We start from the raw sequence: 20,815 nt of genomic DNA, 5'->3' as shown, positions 1-20,815 counted from the left end.
TAGATTTTTTACTTTTAACACTTACCAGCAGGGCAAAATTCAATTCTTACTTTGTGTGTCCAATTCGGACTGGGCCCAACCCGGACCTGGCCCGACCCAGCCCGAGCCCGAAAACCGGACCCGGAAGAGCGACCTGACCCGACCAGAACCTGACACATGTCGTCGGATCCTGTCGTTTTCAGGTCGGGTAGCAGACCTTTAGACAGCAACTTCCAACCACCTCTACCACTTAGTAGGGCAAGGTAGATGGACAAGGACAGCAGATGCATGGAACCACCACCAACTACAAATACCCCTCCAAGTCACACACCATCGTGACTTGGAATTATATTGCCGTTCCTTCACTGTCACTGGGTTAAAATCCTGAAACTCCCTTCCTAACAGCACTGTGGGTGTACCTGCACCAACCGGACTGGAGCAGTTCAAGAAGACGGCTCACCATCACCTTCTCCAGGGCAATTAGGGATGGGCAATGAATGCTGGCTTTGTCAGTGGCACTCACATCCCACAATGAATTTAAAAAAAAGAAAAAACACTGGTTCAACCTCAACTGGAGTATTGTGTCCAATTCTGGGTACCACACTTTAGGAAGAATGTAAAGGCTATAGAGTACAGAAAAGGTTTGTGAAAATGATTTCAGGGATGAGGAATTTCAGTTTTGAAGATAGATTGGAGAATTTGGTGTTCTCCTTAGAGAAGAGAAGATTAAGAGGAGTTTTGATTGGGGTGTTCAAAATCATGAGGAGTCTAGACAGAGTAGATAGAGAGAAACTGTTCCCATTGGTGGAAGGATTGAGAACAAAGGACACTGATTTAACGTGATTGGCAAAAGAACCAATGGCGATATGAGGAAGAACTTTTTTACACAGTGTGTGGTTACAATCTGCCTGAGAGTGTGGTGGAGGCAGATTCAATTGTGGTTTTCAAAAGGGAATTGGACGAGCACCTCACAAGAAAAAATATGCAGGGCTGTGGGGAAAAGGTAGGGGAATGGGACCAGCTGAGTTGCTCTTGCAGAGAACCAGCACAGACATGATGGGCCGAATGGTCTCCCTCAGTTCTGTAACCATTCTATGATTCCACATTAGCATGTACACTGCCAGGATCCTTCCTGCATGCTGCATTATTGTGAACAATCGGGGTGTCACTGGATCTCTGTAACTAAAAATGGACAGATCCTCTTCCTGACTCAACAGTTGTCGTGGGGAAAGTTGATCTTCAGTGTTTGTACCAGACACAGAACAAAACATAGCAACAATATACTTACTGCTGGTGGTTAAATACTGAAAGACTGCATATAATTAAAGCTGATTGAACACTTTATTTTTCTTGACAACAACTGAGGGTTTAAATCTCAACAGGGCAACATTAAAGGGGCAGTGCCTTCAAGATAAAAGCTGAGCAAATGTTTTTTGGAGTGGGGGAGGGGAAATGGATAAGGCTTGTCATTTTAATCTTGTGAGATCAAACATAGTGATGCGTTTTGATGCGACTGATGTCACTACACTGTTTGAAGGGTTTAACACGACACAATGAAAATAGTGCCCCTTTAATTTGGAGGGCAAGATAGTGAGTAAATCTTTGTTCCATCCCCCTCTAGTTTCAATATTTTCTGTCACTTAACATGAGGGCTGATGGTCTGGGTCCTTCCTGGTGTCTGTCACTCAGCTGATCACTGGACACCCTCATGCAGCCTGGTCATGCCAGGTTTGGAGGGCTTGAGTTATAAAGAGAGATTGGATAGGCTGGGTCTGTTTTCCCTGGAGTGAAGGAGGCTGAGAGGGGACATGATAGAGGTATATAAAATTATGAGAGGCATAGATAGGGTAGAGAGCCAGAGTCTGTTTCCCATGGTAGGGGTGACTAAAACTAGAGGGCATAGATTTAAGGAGAGAGGAGGAGGGGATCAAAGGGGTGAATTTTTCACACAAAGAATAGGGGGTATCTGGAATGAGCTGCCTGAGGAGGTGGTGGAGGCAGGAACAGTAGCAACATTTAAGAGGCATCTGGACAAGTACTTGAATGAGCAAGGCATAGAGAGATATGGAATTAATACAGGCAGGTGGGATTAGTATAGATAGGCATTATGGTCGGCATGGACGCGGTGAGCATGTTTCTATGCTGTACGACTCTATGACTCTATAGGGAGGCCTACCCATGACCCTTCTCCCCATACTTATTGAATTGCATGAATTACAGAAAATCTGTACACAGAGGAGAGTACAGGTTTATCATTGGCACTGATACTGTCTCACAATACAGTTTGTCTATATGGAGTATATTGTTTTATCATTGGTATATAAACATCCAAATCTCTGATGCTCATAACCTACCTTCCACCAAGTGTCATTCACACATGACCCCTGTGCTTACTGACCTACATTGTCTCCCGGTCCATCAATGCCATGATTTTAAAATTCTCATTCTTCTATTCAAATCCCTCCACCGCCTCATCCCTCCCTATCTCTGTAACCTCCTCCAGGCCTACAAACCTCTGAGGTCTCTGCACTCCTCCGATTCTGGCTGCTTGTAGCTCCCCAATTTTAATTACACCATTGGCGGCCGTGCCTTCAGCTGCCTAGGCCCTACGTTCTGGAATTCCCTCCCTAAAGCTCTCAGCCTCTCTACCTCTCTTTCCTCCTTTAAGATGCCCCTTAAAACCTACATCTTTGACCATACTCATCACCTGTTTTAATATCTCTTTCTATGGTTCGGTGTTAAATTTTGTTTGATAACATTTCTGTGAAGTGTCTTGGGACATTTTATGATATCAAAGGCACCATATAAATGCAAATTGTTGTTGACACTGTCTCACAATACTGGTTTCATCTCCCCTTTGAAACTTTCTAACTTTAATACAGAATAAAATAAAAAATATCAAAGTGAATAAATGCAGTGTTTGAGGTGTTTTCAGTGTGTAAGAGAGTGTAAGCGGATGAAAAATACCCACACGTCTTTCAATACGATGGTTAGGCAGTCGTGGTCTCGACAAGTGTCAGTGTTGACAGCATTCACATTGTAATTAAACCTGGTATTACTGCTCCAGCCTCCTGTTAACAAAAAGAATCCCACTGTTTGCACTGATCAGTTCCTCAAGTATCACCTGGGATTAGCTCAGAGGTGAAAACAAACTGTTGTCAAGGTGATGCATTTCCGGGCTGAGGATAAATAGACATATGAGATTGCAGCTCCCAGAATGGACACAGAGGACACTTAGGAGACGGGTCAAGATAAAGGGAGAAGGTAAGGGAGAGTTCGAAGGGAGTGAAGAGAAATTAGGGCGGGTGAGGGCAGGACTGCAGCGAGCAAAAGAGCAGGTAGAGGGAAGTTCTACAGTTAAATTGATTGAGGCACACCATGAGCAGATAGTGATTAAAGTACTAAACACAATTGGAGTTGGAAATGGAGTCAAAGCACATACTTTTTTTTGGAAGGAGACTGAGAAGACGAAAAAGGCCAAGAGAAAAGAGCAGAGACAGACTCTCAGACAGATGGGAAGAAGGGAAGGAACATTGTTGGTTGCAAAATAGACAGAATGAAGGAATGAAAGAATTAATTTGCATTTAACACTATATCTTTTTTTACTGTTCAAACAGACCAGAACAAAATCTACACGGCTAGTGAAGGATTGACAGGACAGCCTAACGTGTCAAGTTGTCTCTCGACAGGATGAAGGCTAGGATGTTGTGCGCTGATCATCGACATGCTCTACTCCGGGGGGAGCCCACCAACCTCCCAGTGGACCAGTCTAATGTGGTCCGGGTGTTCATCAGCTCCACTTTCGCAGGTTCATTTCACAACAGCTCTCTGTCATGCTTTATATGAAGTCGAGAGTATAGGCCCACTGGGGCAGTACTGAGCAAAGGAGACCACGAGGCGCCAAGGTTCGATACCTGGTCTGTGCCAATTTAGCTAAGTGAAAGCTATAGCCACAGTGGGGAATGATCATTTGGGTTCACTTTTGGGAATAGGGAGAGAGGCAAAATCGCCGCTTCCCATCACTAGACAGTGGGAAATGTGTGGATCCCAGCTGAAGACAAGATTATGCTCAGCTGTGCTGCCTCCATAGGAGAATATCCTCCTGTCAGTCACAATGTAGGCCTGAAGTGATTTATGACTTTAACCCCTTATAGGGACTAAACCAAATCAGGAGTACATCCCTATGAATCTCCTTTAATTAAGTTCAAGCCAGACAAATTCTTATAGAAACTTATTTGGGTCCAAAGAATTGAACAATTTATTAACGTTTATATATTTATTAAAGAATTTAACATGCAATACACCTCTAAGTGGATAAGTACACCATAATATCAAATATTACTAAGAGATGTAGCACATAATCATATTTATAACATAGAATCCAAAAGTTTAACCTTGCTAATGTTACAGCAAAATATCTTAGAATATTCATCAAAATTTAATGTGAACTTTTACTTTAAATTCCCCGAGTAGGACATAGGATGAGAAGTACTGTTTAAGGAATTGAACACTTTGCTTCAAATAGCCCCATGTTTGTACTGTTTCTAAGGTGTCATATGACCTCTTAGGGATATAGGTGTTACCTTTCTGTGTGTGTTTTTCTTGCTTTCAAGATCCATATTTGGTAGTAGCATTAACTAACTCTCTACTTAATGTTTTACTGGAAATCTCCTGTTCTTGAAGTTGTGAGCATTTATCTGGTCAAAATATTCATAATTGTTTTTACTTGACCTCTTGTTCCTGCAAGCACTATTTCATTTATTGTTTAATTATCTATAATTGCCTTTTTTATGGTACCTTAAAGCAACCTTTTGAGCCGATCTGTCTGTATCAACAACCCCATAAAGTAATTAAGTTTATTGCTACCTCTTACTGATGTTACTCAGGATATTTCAATGTGTGTGTTTATCTTCCAAGTCCTTGGCAGCAGAGACACTGAAATGGATTTCCCAACTTGAAAAGTTGTTTCTGGTTCATAACAGGCACCTTGAAATTTTTTAGCTCTATGTTCTTCAAGGGGAATTTCAGTGAGTCTTGAAATCTGACAATTTATTCAATTTTTAATTCTAAAAGGTATAATATATTAACTGTATCTAAATTCTACCTAATTAAGCCTATTATACATATATTCCATCACACCCCCTTCTTGACCCCTATAAAGACGAACAACAAAAATACATTGTTTAAAATGCCTAAAATATAAACATTCAATAAAGTGTCATAACCTATTTTGTGAAGCAGTGCAATAATGCAAAAAACTACATTGACAACAATCATAGTCTGTGTTTTTACATGGATCATCTAGATTTTCCAAAAATAAATCTTTTAATTCTATCACAAATTTCAGAATAAAACTATGCAAAGCGTCCATGATCTGAGGTCGCAAAATGTTCAATAAGGTGACTGCATCTCGACATGTCAAACACCAATGATCAATCAATGAAACCATGTGATGAGGTAGAGAAGATCCATAGCTGCCACTTGATCTTGAACTAATAAAGTCCTGTTGAGATAAATTAAAATGTGCTTTAGTCTATTTTCAGTCACATTCCAGCCAACGTCCTCATAACAGGAATAAAATGAAAAGAGCTTAACATCAGGGAAGTCTGAGGTCACCTGGATAGAAGTGTTATTCAGAACCTGATTATCTTTATAACAGGTGAACTTTCCATTAGAAGCTAACGTGGCGATACAAAGAAGAGCCATTCCGCCATGTTTTCCTCAGTACCCCCATCGCACTCTTCCAATGTTATGATGAATTAAGACATCACATGCATTATCTCCCCTCCAAATGTCACACAGGGCAAATGCAGTAAAATGTTCTATTTCTGCTTCTCTGCAAGAAATCGCATAGTGTGAGGTGTTTAAGCTGTAAGACATCCCTGGCAGCTCAAATGCACTGCCTGCAGCCAGAAGACCTGTAACAAAGATTCCACCAGTACCTTTATCCTTGCTTTACGCGAGAGCAAGTCCCATCACCGAGAGTCTGCGTGCTTCATTCCTGTCCCACAGTGTTTTCTTCTTCCATCATTGTGACTTGACTATCACTCGTTGCGATGAGTGTGGTTCCCTGTGAAACCAACCTTTGAGGCACTGTGAGGTCCTGCATGGGGGAGGAACAGTTACTGACACAGTTGGTTGCAATTAGATTAGTGCTGTTCCCGATGCCATTCTCCAGGCTGGATCCTGAAAGATAGTGTACTGTTCCTCCATGCCTATTCCCTTCAGGACACCTCTTCAGGTTGTCTGCAGAGACAATTTTAAAAGAGTGCTTGCCATTCGGCTGGTTAGCAAATATTTTAAGAGTTCTTTCATTAATAACGGAATATATTTGAACAGGTTTCTTCCACTTCGGTTGCAAACCAGGTTTCTGTTCAAACTTTCTCTCCTGAACCCACTCCCCGGTTACAGCTTTGTTAGTTACCTGTTTTTGTCTATTCTTCTCTCTGATCCCCTGATCAATTTCATGAATTTGATCTGTTATTTCTTATTTCAAATTTAATTGTTGCTGTCGGGTCAAGGAGTCAGAAAGTGTAGAAGCAATAAAAGAACTGAGTAAATGGTGTATGCATTTCAACACCATTCATTAAATAATACAGTGTTCTAGGGAACACTGCCCCTGATGTACATATGGGCACATTATTTAGTGATAACTGTACCTCCGGAATGACGGCAGCCCACTTATTCCCTCTGATTCTCAACAGCTTGGTCAATAGGTTTCTTACTTCCTGGTTTTTACGTCACCAGTCCAGCTGTCTGTGGATGATGTGGTGTGCTGTGCTCTAACCCAATCCCCCTTTGCACACAATAGTCTTTGAAACCTTGGAAGCAAAGGCTCCACCTTGATCAGAGTGTAGGATTTTGGGTGCAGCAGCTATATTAGTAATGTCAGTAATAGCACTGACAAGTGCGGTTTCCGAAACAGTTTTTGCAGGGACCAGTCAGCAGAAAGAAGTGCAGCCGTCAACACAAACGAGAACATGTTCATACCCCATTGATGGGGGAAGTGGTCCAATGAAATCAACAAAAAATGTCTCTATTGATTTATTAGGCTTCACAGGAGCCAACAAGTGATGATTTGTTGATCAAATTACATGGCTCACAATTTGCTACATATGCTTTACAAGCTTTAAGCATGCCTGTCCACCAATATAAAGGAGTCAATTTGCAGAATGTTGTTCAGGCACCACTATGTGCCTGATCCATACCTTTGTGAGCTTCTTTTACAAGCTGTTCTCATTTGTGACTCAGGTATACCTCCCGGACACCCTTGGGCAACTGAACCAGTACAATACCAGTCGCTGTCTCTGAATAGAAGTACTTTGATAGATAGTCTTTTGGATTCTCTTTCGTCGAGTCTAATAGCTGAATCAGTTCCTCATCCTGATTAACTGCCTGTTCTGCCCTAGTGATTACATTAACTATGACAGGCCCCTCTCGAGGGGGTGTCATGCAGACTGAATGTTTTGCCTGTCCATCGGCAAGACTGTTGCCCTTTGAATGTACTGAACCAGTGGTATGCCCGGGTACATGAATTACTTGACAATTATGTTTCTCCTTTTGCAAATGGAGAATATCTTTCCAAAATGATTTCTGTTTTATGGATTTACCTTTATGTTTGGTAAAGCCTGTCTGCTCCAGAACACAAAGTCTTGATTGTAAGACACTTTACAATAGTCACTATCTGTACAAATCAACGTGGGCTTAATAGGGTCTGCCTTTTCTAAAGCATACCGTAATGCTACAGCTTCAGCACACTTAATTGTGTCAGGATCTAATCTCAACTAGGATTTAAAGTGAATTTTAAAGGAAATTTCAAAACCTCAAAAACAGAATGAGGGAGTTCTGATTTAAGATCCACAAACCGTGATCAAGAGTTTGCCGTCCCTAAATTCATAAATTGGGGTCTTAATACCACTGACAGAAAACATTCCTTCTGTACTTACAAATCTAAAATATTGAAAACTAATGTATAAGTATTGGATTCTGTTAACAACAAGACCACATTTTTAGGCGCCAACTAAAGTGATTTATGACTTTAACCCCTTATAGGGACTAAACCAAATCAGGAGTACATCCCTATGAATCTCCTTTAATTAAGTTCAAACCTGACAAATTCTTATAGAAAGTTATTTGGGTCCAAAGAATTGAACTAGCTTTCCATCAAAGAAAGAAAACCAACAGAGAATATTACCATCTTTTAGATAGCCTATTTTTAATAATTATGGCTAAGTCATAAATATCCCAGATATTATAAGGGCCTGGGAAACTCTTTTCAATACGTATCTCTCCACTTAAAGAGACACAGAGAGGGGGTCCTTGTAGTTGTATACAGAATACTACATGAGACAATTTATTAACGTTTATATATTTATTAAAGAATTTAATATGCAATATACTTCTAAGTGGATATGTATATCACAATATCAAATATTACTAAGAGATGTAACACATAATCTTATTTATAACATAGAATCCAAAAGTTTAACCTTGCTAATGTTACAGCAAAATATCTTGGAATATCCATTAAAATTTAATGTGAACTTTTACCTTAAATTCCCCGAGTAAGACACAGGATGAGAAATACTGTTTAAGAATTCAACACTTCTAATTTTTGCTTCAAAAAGCCCCATGTTTGTACTCTTTCTAAGGTGTCATATGACCTCTTAGGATAGAGGTGTTACCTTTTTGTGTGTGTGTTTTTCTTGCTTTCAAGATCCATATTTGGTAGTATCATTAACTAACTCTCTACTCAATGTTTTACTGGAAATCCGCTGTTCTTCAAGTTGTGAGCATTTATCTGGTCAAAATATTCATAATTGTGTTTACTTGACCTCTTGCTCCTGCAAGCACTGTTCCATTTATAGTTTAATTATCTATAATTGCCTTTTTTATGGTACCTTAAAGCAACCTTTTGAGCCGCTCTGTCTGCATCAACAAACCCATAAACTAATTAAGTTTATTGCTACCTCTTACCGATGTTACTCAGGATATTTCAATGTGTGTGTTTACCTTCCAAGTCCCTGACAACAGAGACACTAAAATGGATTTCCCAACTTGAAAAGTTGTTTCTGGTTCGTAACAGGCATCTTGAAAATTTCTAACTCTACCTTCTTAAAGGGGAATTTCAGTGAGACTTGAAAACTGACCATTTATTCAATATTTAATTCTAAAAGGTATAATATATTAATTATATCTAAAGTCTACCTAATTAAGCCCATTATACCTATATTCCAACACAGGCCACATAGTGCGAGGTAGCAGAGTGAAGTGAGATGGCGAGAAAATTGGTGTGGAGGTACATCCTGGGAACACCTGCCAATATTAACAATATTACCTTCACTTTTAGTAGTTTTGTTCTGTGGAACCTGTAAAATTGGTGGACAGATCTCCTGTCCTGTTGCTCCAGGTGCGGAGAGTTGTTGTGGGGAAGGGGGAGGTATTTTTTAATAACAGGTGTGGTGGGCAAAGTGTGACAAGAAGTAACTGTGAAGTGCATGCTATACTTGATGGATGTAATTACAGTGCATACTGAGGGATAGAAACTGACAGTGATGACCAGGCAAGAATCTAAAAGAGTTACCTGCTGGGGTTAGAGACTGCGGCTCAGAATATTTCCTTCATCTCGCTCTACCAGCTGTTGTTATTTATTACAATACATAGCACATGCTTTACCTTCTTACTTCCTTTCACAGCCAAGCCTGATTCTCTCCTCACTGAGTGTACTCAAACATCTGCTTCTGGCAGGGGTCACTGCACAGTGACCCAATGCTGCTTCCCCAGCATTGGTGACCCAAAGGTACCATGGTTAATTGTAACAGTCCTACCCAAGCCTGGATGATATCAGCTGATTTAGCACAGAACCTGGCATCTTTCTGGTCTCTGCTGAGTCATCCACAACTCAACATTGAAGCTATCCTGTTTGGCTCCCATTAGGAAATCCACCTAGTTATTAACCCTAACCAGCCATGGCTCAGTGGTAGTGATCTCACCTCTGAATCAGAAGGAACATTGGAAATAAGAACAGAAGTAGGCCATTCGGCCTATCGAGCCTGTTCTGCCATTCAGCCAGATCATGGCTGATCTTCTACTTCAACCCCATTTCCCGCGCTATCCCCATATCGCTTGATATTTTTAATATCTAGAAAACTATCCATCTCTGGGGTAGAGAATTCCACAGATTTACCACCCTCTGAGTGAAGAAATTCCTCCTCATCTCAGTCCTAAATGGCCTACCCCTTATTCTGAGACTGTGTCCCCCAGTTCTAGACCCTCCAGCCAGGGGAAATATCCTTCCTGCATTTAACCTGTCGAGCACTGTAAGAATTTTGTATGCCTCAATGAGATCACCTCTCATTCTTATAAACTCTCGAGAATATATGCCCAGTCTCCTCAATCTCTCTTCATAGGACAATTCCGCCATCCCAGGGATCAGTCTGGTGAACCGTTGTTTTACTCCCTCTATGACAAGTATATCCTTCCTTAGGTAAGGTGACCAAAATTGCACACAATACTCCAGGTGCTGTCTCATCAAGACTTTACACAATTGCAACAAGACTTCTTTACTCCTGTACTCAAATCCTCTTGCAGTAAAGGCGAACATACCATTTGCCTTCCTCATTGCTTGCTGCACCTGCATGTTAGTTTTCAGTGACTCATGAATAAGGACACCCAAGTCGCTTTGAACATCAACACTTCCCAATCTCTCAGCATTTAAGAAGTACTCAGCAGTTCTGTTTTTCTACCAAAGTGGATAACTTCACATTTTTCCACATTATATTCCATCTGCCATGTTCTTGTCCACTCATTTAGCCTGCCTAAATCCCATTGAACTCTCTTTGCCTCCTCCTCACAACTCACATTCCCAACTAGTTTTGTGTCATCAGCAAACTTGGAAATATTACATAAGGTCCAAATCATTAATATAGATTGTGAACAGCTGGGGCCCAAGCACTGATCCTTCTGGTATCCCAGTAGTCACAGCCTGCCAATTTGTGAATGACGCATTTATTCCTATTCGCTGCTTTCTGTCCGTTAACCAAATCTCAGACCATGCCAGTATATTATCCCCAATCCCATGTGCTCTACTTTTGCTTCCTAGCCTCCTGTGTAGGACCTTATTGAAAGCCTTCTGAAAATCCAAATACACTACAGCCATTGGTTCTCCTTTATCTATTCTGCTAGTTACATCCTCAAAAAACTCCAACAGGTTTGTCAAACATGATTTGCCTTTCATAAATCCATGTTGACTCTGCCCAATCCTACCATTATTTTCTAAGTGTCCAGTTATCATATCCTTTATAAATAGTTTCTAACATTTTCCCTATTACCGATGTCAGGCTAACAAGTCTGTAGTTCTCCAATTTCTCTCTCCCTCCTTTCTGAAATAGTGGGGTTACCTTTGCTGCCATCCAATCTGCACGAACTGCTCCAGAATCTATAGAAATTTGGAATTTTGGTTGTTCTTTCACAGCCCCACTATCTAGTTACATATTTCCCAGCGCTCAAAATGTTTCAGGTAAGTTGTTGTGTTATGGCTCAGTTTCATAACAGGGAGACTCATATGCAATAGGTCATTGCTTTCTTATCATCAGGTTTCTTCCCAATGCTCATGAACCCCTAGACTGTATTCCCAGTGCTCCCTAATTCCTTTGCCACCCCAGTGCTGCAGAAGCTTGAGAACTCCCTCCTCAGTGGCCCCGGTCGTTGAATCATTTCCCATGATTGCAAATTGAAAAACAACAGCTTGCATTTATAGAGTGCCTTCAGCACAGTAAAACAGGAGAGCACTGAGCCACAGAAAGAGGTATTCATAATAGGGACCATTAAGCTGGAAAGAGGAACAGAGTGATCAGGAAAAATAAGGTAACACTGAACTTGGGTACTAAAAGCCTGTAGATTGTATAAAGAATGAAAGACTGAGGAAGACATGCCTCACAGTTTGGAAAATTTGGGAAAGAGTGAATGAGAACAGGACAATAGTGTTGATGTCAAGAGAGGAGGGGAGAATAGGACAACTTACAGCCTAGGAAGAACAAGTGTGCAAAGTTCAGAGGAGAACTAACTGTCGTAAAACTTATAGGATTCCTGACACAGTCACCACTGTCATTCTTAAAGCTACAGGAGATCTGCTGGTCTTTATATATGTTTTATCTCCAGGGTCATCTGTCACCCCTCAATGTATAAAAAGTGTAATAGTAAAAGTGAGAAAAAAGCCAATATAAAAACAGAAAGTGCTGGAAATACTCAGCAGGTCTGGCAGCATCTGTGGAGAGAGAGAGAGTCAGCGTTTCAGGTTCTTGACCTTTCATCAGATGTTTCTCTCTGTTTCCTCTGTTTCTCTCTCCACAGATGCTGCCAGACCTGTTGTTTATTTCCAGCACTTTCTGCTTTTATTTCAGATTTCCAGCATCCGCAGTATTTTACTTTTATTATATGAGAAAAAAGCCAGTGATTTACTACTGTGCTACTCCAATGGCTTTGTTGAATGATAATTTTCTTTAATCCACTGACTGGAGATCTGAATTTATTTTTCAAGAGACGTTTAAAAATGAAAAGCTTAGGATGGTCACCTAGTTTGCAACACTGTATCCTTCACTGCAATGCTGTGAGAAGGGAGATGAAATGTCTGCTAATTCCCTAGCAAGACCCAAGATCCAGGAGGTTTAAGGGAACTGTTTGTTCTCTTTCTTTTAGCAAGAAGAAGTACTGCTAACTGCTATGTTTGAATCACTGAGTGACGGTCGTGTGACATGCCCCTCCCCATGTGGTTTTAAGCTGGTGTTTTCTCTGCAGCAGAAGAGAAGCAACTGGAATCAGACATGTGTAGACCTTAAGTGCGGGTCCCTCTCTCTCTCTCCATTCCAGCTTGAAAGCTTTCAAATCCTGCTTGTTGACTGACCACCTTTGCATACTCCCAATACAATCCGAAACCCTGTTGGAGGAAATCATCCACATCTACCTCTTCAAACTAAAAGCCTCAGGACCACTGAATTCAGCTAGAAGTCAGCCAAATCACCAAATCCATAGACTGTATACCTTTTTTATGGACTCTAATTCAACCAATCTACCTTTTCTCACTCTGTAACCTATTTGTGTGTGTGTAAACCTCTAGTGTGTGTGTGTGAGAGTGGAAGTTGGCACGTTGTTCATTATTTTATTAGTTCGGTTTAGGTACAATAAAGTTAACCTCTTCCTGTGTTAACTCAAGAAAACCTGTCCGATTGGTTCTTGTTACGATCATAGCAAGTAAGTAATCAAACACTGACTGAATTGGCCAGTACATCCACTTGAAGAAAGAATTAAACCTGTTGTGGTCAAACAAAGAGAGGGAAACCCTTCGACTCCCTCCTCACTTGACCGTAACAAGTGGTTCTTATGACTTTCATCCAGGAATTTGGTAAAAAATTATCCTTTCCCAATTTATCTCAAGTTGACCTCAGGATGTGCCTACTTACAGCAATCAGAGTTTTTTTTAGCCTTAAAAGGACATGCTAGTATTGCACCTTAGCAGCATGATAATACACTATAGGTTGTCTGGTACAATACCTGTGTCATTATAAACCAGTGTCACTAAGCAGAAATAAGGAGTTCTGCTCCTCGTTTTTAAAATTCCTTTTTCCTCTTTGGATAGAGTTTTTGTAAGATCTCATCAAGCCCACGAGGCATTACATGCGGGCCAAGTACACTGGCCTGTGGAGGTAGTACAGGTCAGGGGTCAGGAGCAATGACCAGGGTCCAGCTGGAGCTCAGCTTCCTCAGATCAATAGCAGAGCTCGCTCAGCAGAGCAACCCTCCTCATCCTGTCCTGCTGCCCAGAATCAGAATTCCCACAGTGACCAGCTCTTCCCATGTTTTCCAGATATGAACATGGAACGCGATGTTCTCCTGGACAAGGCCTATCCAGAGGTACAGGCTTTCTGTCAGAAATTGGGCCTGGTCTTCGAGGTGAGTCAGACCATCTATCAGCTTAGGGACAATAAATAAAGGTCAACTTTCTTTCTGGAATGAAACTAGGGTGCTAATTTAACCATTCCAATGACAGGAGAGTGTGACAGGAATGGAGTAGGACAGAGAGGGAATGTGGGAGGGAGGGACTGTAATAGGGAGTGTGACAGAGGAGGGAGTGTGACGGGAGAGTTGACTGGAAGAATTACAGGGAGGGAGTGCGAGGAAGCATGACAGAGAGTAAGTGTAGTGGCATGTGGCAGAGGAAGGAGTGTGAGGGAGAGGGTGTGTGAGGGAGCGGGAGTGTGACAGAAAGGGAGTGTGACGGGAGAGGGAGTGTGACAAAGAAGAATGTGACAGTGGGAGTATGACAAAGAGGGAGCGTGGCAGGGAGGGATTGTGAGGGAGACGGAATGTAACAGGGGAGGGAGTGTGACAGAGACAGTGGGACAGAGAGGGAGTGTGACAGGAAAATAGTGTGACAGGAAATTAGTGTGACAGGAAATTAGTGTAACAGGGAGGGATTGTAGCAGGGAGGGAGTGTGACACAGAGAAAATATAGTTGGGAGCCAAGCAGAGATGAGTTGGACATGGTGGGGATTAGGAGTGGACGATAAGGGGGATGTTGGATATTGGAGGTCGAATATTGAGGAGAGGGGTTCAGCCTATTGGGAGACTCCCATCATGTGTTAGTTTTAGAGTAGTGTGGGCAGGTTGATGTGGGGGCGATGGGTGTGGGACAGGGGTCTGGCGGCAGGGGACGCCTTTGGGAATCACTCCTGCTCATCCTGGCCCACAAGCAGTTCTGGAAAGATATTTAACATGCTGCATTCAGCCATTCTCAGCCCCCCTTCAACTATCAGGTTTCCTGAGCTCTGGGAAACATTTGCTAAAGTTGGTAAATGTAAAGGTCAGTGAAATTCAATTTAAGAAGACCACATCTCCTAAGTACATTAGTTGCTGCAATAACTACCTACACTGGTTAGGGCCCCAACTTCCAAACATGCCTTTGTTAAACCTGAAAGTAGGTGTGTTGAAGCTCGGTTGTGATCGTTATCCAAAAATCAGTTATTTTAACTACCCACCCATTCTTGGGGGTTAAAGATTCCCCCCACCCCACGACCCCATTGTTAATGCAGGAACACGTGGTAACCTTGTTTGTCCATTGCCCTCTTTCAGGTAGTGGACATGCGTTGGGGTGTACCAAATACATTGACAGCTGATCACATGAGCACAGAACTGTGCCTGAGAGAGATTGAATCCTGTCAAAGGATGTCACTGGGGCCTACGTTTATAGTAAGTTGTCTTTTTTCCTTTATTTTTCATTGTTCTCCTCCCCTCCCTTCAGTTTTTGTAGTTATTTTATTTTGATCACATTGACTATGGTCCTTCACCTATGCAATAATCACAGTGCTTATCTGAAACTGGCAGGCTCTTGTTGGCAATCGCTATGGATATCGACCTATCCCCCGTGTAATAGAAGAAAAGGAATTTGAGGAGTTACTGTTGAAGCACTCTTCAGATTCCACATCCTCTAAAGTGCTTCTGGATTGGTTCTGGAAAGATGAGAATGCTGTTCCTCCTGTGTATATCCTTCAACCAATCACCACACACCTGCCACATTACAGTGACAAAAACCCAGGGAACCGGGAGCAACACGAGAAGGCAGTGCACACCTGGTCTGAGCTGCAGCAGCAGATCGCAGATCTACTTCGAACAGCAGCTACGCAGGCAGAGGAGGAGGGCCGAATCAAAAAAGAGGCAAAACACAAGTACTTTAAATCAGGTAAGCTGCAGAGGGCTCTGGACTGCTCGCCACATGGCCTACTGGTTAAAGGCACTCACGCCCTCTGCCACACAGGCCAGATTGTGCTGTTAGCTGATTCTGGACACCAATAGTGCTCTTTGCCTTAAAAAGGAAAAGAAAGAATGTCAGCCAGGGTTCCAGCTCCTGGTGACTGGATTGATGCCCAGAGTTAAATATGTTGTTCTTCAGTAACTGTATTACTGACCGTTCTGACTACAGACTGAGCTGTACTACATAGAGTAAAAATACAGGTCAGCCATAATCTCATTGAATGAGGAATCTTCACATAAATCCAAGCTGTTGACTTATCTTGGCCTCTCTGGCTTTTCTGTGGCCTCTTGCCAAACTGCCAGGTTTGGTGACTCGTGGACATCGTGATAAAGTCAAAGAGGGTTTGTGGCATTGGAATCTAAAGTGATCCCCTGCGTGCCTGCCTGTGTGCACTGCACTCCCATATGAGTTTTCTAGGAAGAAAAATGGCATTGGGCAGAAACGTTTTGGGAATCTGCCAGCCGCTATTTTATCTTTGCTCCCACCCTGCTCACGCTGGGTGGCCTGAGTGAAATTGGGGCTGTATTCTCCGGGTCTCACCGATTCTGCCGTTAAATGATTGCTGCTTTCCAGCATTGCTCTGTCCTACAAAAGGCTGCTGTCCTTGTAATGGTCACATTGTCCTTTGTCTTACAGTCACTGAGTTTGAGATTGACCAGGGTCTTCGGGAAAGAAGAGAAGGGGATGTGTACTCTTCCATCTTCATCCGAGATGTTCCCAACATCCAGGATCACTATGACAAGCAACAATTTCACAAATTTATCGACGTTACAAATGATGGGAGCATCGACACTGAGGCTCAGGAGCTTCTCACTGGCTTAAAGACCCAAATTGTCACCAAATATTCAAAGAACCTCCACGTGCACCAAGTGCAATGGTCAAGTGAAGTATTGGATATACAAAGCGAAGCTCACAGGGAATACCTCAATAACCTGTGCCAGAACTTTATTGATGACATGAAACAGCAGGTTCTCAGAAGGATCACGGATCAGCAAGAAGCCCAGGATGAGATGGACTGGCTGTTTGAAGAATTATCTCACCACATGGCTCTCTGCCAGAAGAAACGCAGCATCTTCTGTGGGCGAGCCCAGCTCCTCACCAACATTTGCCAAAGTATTGGATTGAAGAACAAGTGCACCCACAGGCCGTTGGTTGTGTATGGTCCTTCAGGGACTGGGAAGACAGCAGTCATGTCAAAACTTGCCGAGGATGTCAGGAAAAGTCTTGGTAAAGGCACTGTAGTAGTTACCAGGCTACTGGGTACATCACCTCAGAGCTCAGAAATTCACACTGTGCTGAAAAGTGTCTGCTTCCAAGTGTGCTTGGCCTTCAAATTAAAACCTCCTTTGACCCATGTTGTTAACTCCTACAATGAGCTGGTCCGATTTTTTCACAGCCTTCTGAGTGCAGTGTCCAAGAAGAACAAGGAGGCCCTCGTCCTCATTTTTGACTCTCTGGACCAATTGTCTTCCAATGACGGAGCTCACAGGCTCCATTGGCTGCCAAAGGAATGTCCCCCAAAAATCCACCTTATTGTCTCAACCTTACCTGAGGAATGCAACATCTTAAACGTCCTACAAGAAGCCATGCCAAGCCAAGAGTGCTACTTCCAGGTAGAACCACTATCCTGTGAACACGGCCAACAGGTGATTGCTATGCTGTTGATGACGGTGAGGAGAAAGCTCACTGAGGAACAGCAAGAGCTCATTTTGGAGAGCTTCAGGCAGTGTGGACAACCACTCATGCTCAAGTTGTCTTTCGATGAAGCCAAGAGATGGAACTCATACATCCCAGCTTCTGAGCTGTACGTAGCGAAAGGCACACGGGAGGCCGTGCGCTTCTTGTACGCACGCCTAGAGAGGAAGCATGGCAAGGTTTTTGTATCACACGCTCTGGGATATATCGCCTGCTCAAGGTTTGTCCTACTCCATTCCATTTGCAAGACCAAGGTCACTAGAACCAGTTAGTTCGACTGTAATGGAACTTCCGCAGAACTTCTGACGATGGAGTGGGAGAAGTCCTGAGGAAATTCCCAGTGATTCACGTTGGTTCAGTAGGTGTCGGAGTAAAGGAAATTCTTACTGCAGAGAAGAGGTCAGCTTTTCTCTGCACCCAAACTGTGTCAGACCTGATCTGGGAGTGCTAAATGGGGAAATTCATGGTCAGCTTTATTCTCCGTGTATCTGCACTGACCTGACGGTGGGGCCCAATTCCGTTAGGAAAGAGTTTATGAAATTTCCCCCAAGTACCGACAATTCAAACCGGGATTTGAGAACTTGGTCAGCCAATCCCACAGTGCTGTCTCACCACAATGGACAGAAAATCTGACCCCCATTCCTGAACTCCTGCGCTGCAAGTAGCAATCACAGTCTTGTCTCAGTGGTCACACTCTCACCTCTGAGTCAGGAGGTCATGGGCTTAAGCCCCACTCCAGAACTTGAGCACATAATCCAGGTTGACTGCTGCACTATTGGTGCTGCCATCTTTTGGATGAGACGTTAAACCGAGGCCCCGTCTGCCGTCTCAGATGGACATAAATTATTCGACAGCACTACCTGAGAAACAGGGGAGTTCTCCCTGATATCCTTGCAAATGTTTATCTCTCAACCAACACCCCAAAAAGAGATTAGCTGGTCATATTGTTTCATTACAGTGTACAGTGTATAATTACAGCAAAAACAGCCTGCTTTTATATAGCACCTTTAGCATAGTGAAACATCCCAAAGGCCTGTTCGGGTCTGGGAAAAAAACTCCGCCCCGAACCCGACAGAACCACATCAGACCTGAGCCCAACCCGGCCCGCGTCCTTCCATTTTTTCTTGCACCCGACCAGACACACGCCGGACCCGACCCCGACCCAACCCGAGCCTGTCCATAGTGCACTCACTGTACTTAGCACATTTCGATGAATGGAATGGAAGGAAGCTGCACTGCTGCAGCATGAGCGCGATGGCATCATAGAGACGCTCACTCGCTCACTGCACAGACTCAGAGTCTGTGGTGTACTGTGTGTGTCCGACCTGGACCTGGCCTGACCCCACCCAAGCCCAAAAGCTGGACCCGGAAGAGTGACCCGACCCGACCCAAACCTGACACATGTCGTCGGATCCCGTCGGGTTCGGGTGAGTAGCAGGCCTTTAAAACATACTAAGGCATTTCACAGGAGCCTTATGAAGCAAAATTTGACATTGAGCCAAATAAGGTGATATTAGGGCAAATGACCAAAAGCTTGATCATTGAGGTAAGTTTTAGAACCATCTTAAAGGAGGAAAGCGAGTTAGAGAGGTGGAGAGATTGAGGGAGGGAATTTCAGAGCTTAGGGTTGAGGCAGCTGAAGGCACGGCTGCCAATGGTGGAGTGATTAAAATTAGGGATACTCAAGAGATCGGAATTAGAGGAGCACCAATATCTTGGAGAGTTGGGGGCCTAGCGGAGATTACAGCGGTAGGGAAGGGTAAGGCCCTGCAGGGGTTTGAAAACAAGGATGAGAATTTTAAAATTGAAGTGTCGCTTAACTGGCAATCAATGTAGGTCAGGTGAACATAGGGGGGGTGGGTGAATGGGACTTGGTGCAAATTAGGACAGAAAAGCTTTGGATGACCTCAAGTTCATGGAGGGTAGAAATGTGGGAGACCAGCCAGGAGTGTTTTGGAATTGTCAACTCTCGAGGTAACACAGGCATGGATGAGGTTTTCAGCTGCAGATAAGCTGAGATAGGCAGAATCGGGTGATGTTACAGAGGTGGAAATAGACACTTTTAATTGTGGTGCTAATATCGGAATCTCATGTCAGGGTCAAATATGACACCAAGTTTTCGAACTGTCTGGCTTAGCCTCAGACTGTTGCCAGGGAGAGGGATGGAGTCAGTGGCAAGGGAACAGAGTTTGTGGTGGGGACCAAAGACTATGGCTGTGGTTTTCTGAAAATTTAGTTGGAAGAAATTTCTGCTCATCCAGTACTGGATGTCTGACAAGCAGTTAGACAGTGGAGGGGTCAAGGGAGGTGGTGGTTGTCGTCAGCATACATGTGGAAATTGTCGCTGTGTTTGTGTTGCCAAGGGGCAGCAGTAAAATGTATGGCTTCATTACTGTATCATTGCCATAGAGTGTAGATTCATTATAATGTAATGAATAGTTTCATTACAGTCCCGTGTATTGTCCTGTTACAGCACAGTATATTGTTTTGTTACAGTCCAGTGTATTGTCCTGTTACAGCACAGTATATTGTTTCGTTACAGTCCAGTGTATTGTCCTGTTACAGCACAGTATATTGTTTCGTTACAGTCCAGTGTATTGTCCTGTTACAGCACAGTATATTGTTTCATTACAGTCCAGAGTATTGTTTTATTACAGTACAGTATGTTGATATTGCAGGAATGGACTATCAGAGGCTGAGCTGAAGGAGATCCTGTCATTGGATGATGAGGTGCTTGGTGACATCTACCAATATTGGTCACCTCCGAACAAAGACATCATCCGCCTCCCCCCCTTACTGTGGACACGGCTTCAATATGACATTGGAGAATACCTGGTAGAGAGACAGGCTGATGGTTTCCCGGTCCTTGGCCTTTACCACCGGTAACTGTTTAGAGTCTCCATCATGAATCAGTGTCCTCGCTGCAACAATTCTTCTGCACCTTACTGTTAAAACTTCCTTCCTTAGGTGCCAGCTGTGGCTCAGTCAGTAACACTCTTACCTGTGAATTAGAAGGTTGTGCGTTCAAGTCCCCCACTAGGGTTTGAGTATAAAAATCAAAGCTAAGGGCGGCACAGCGGCGCAGTTGTGGAAGGGACATCTTACTGTCCTACAATGAAACTCATGAGTAAGGACACAGGAACAACCCGTCAAACCTGTTCCACCATTCAATCAGATCATAGTGGATCTGTACCACAGCTCCATTTACCCACCTTTGATGCAAATCCCTTAAAACACTTGCCCAACTTCAATCCATCCATATGGGTCCTGAAAGCTCCATTTGACCCCGAGAATCCACAGCTTTTTGGGGGAAAGAGCGTTGCAGATTTCCACTAC

At 43.1% G+C, this 20,815-nt stretch overlaps 1 protein-coding gene across 1 annotated transcript in view; it reads left to right on the top strand.

The window, feature by feature from the left end:
* Window positions 1-3,669: 3,669 nt before the first annotated feature.
* nwd1 (NACHT and WD repeat domain containing 1) overlaps window positions 3,670-20,815 on the top strand; it is a 78,828-nt gene continuing 61,682 nt past the window's right edge. The window contains exons 1-6 of the mRNA XM_068050071.1: window positions 3,670-3,787; window positions 13,841-13,926; window positions 15,106-15,222; window positions 15,358-15,712; window positions 16,421-17,699; window positions 20,158-20,361. Of these exons, the coding sequence (XP_067906172.1) occupies window positions 3,670-3,787; window positions 13,841-13,926; window positions 15,106-15,222; window positions 15,358-15,712; window positions 16,421-17,699; window positions 20,158-20,361 (2,159 nt within the window). The remainder of the gene's footprint in view (window positions 3,788-13,840; window positions 13,927-15,105; window positions 15,223-15,357; window positions 15,713-16,420; window positions 17,700-20,157; window positions 20,362-20,815) is intronic.

Source organism: Heterodontus francisci, chromosome 18, assembly GCF_036365525.1.
Source record: "Heterodontus francisci isolate sHetFra1 chromosome 18, sHetFra1.hap1, whole genome shotgun sequence".
Taxonomy (NCBI): Eukaryota; Metazoa; Chordata; class Chondrichthyes; order Heterodontiformes; family Heterodontidae; genus Heterodontus; species Heterodontus francisci.
Note: the sequence above shows the minus strand (reverse complement) of the source record. Positions and strands in the feature narration are given on the sequence as shown.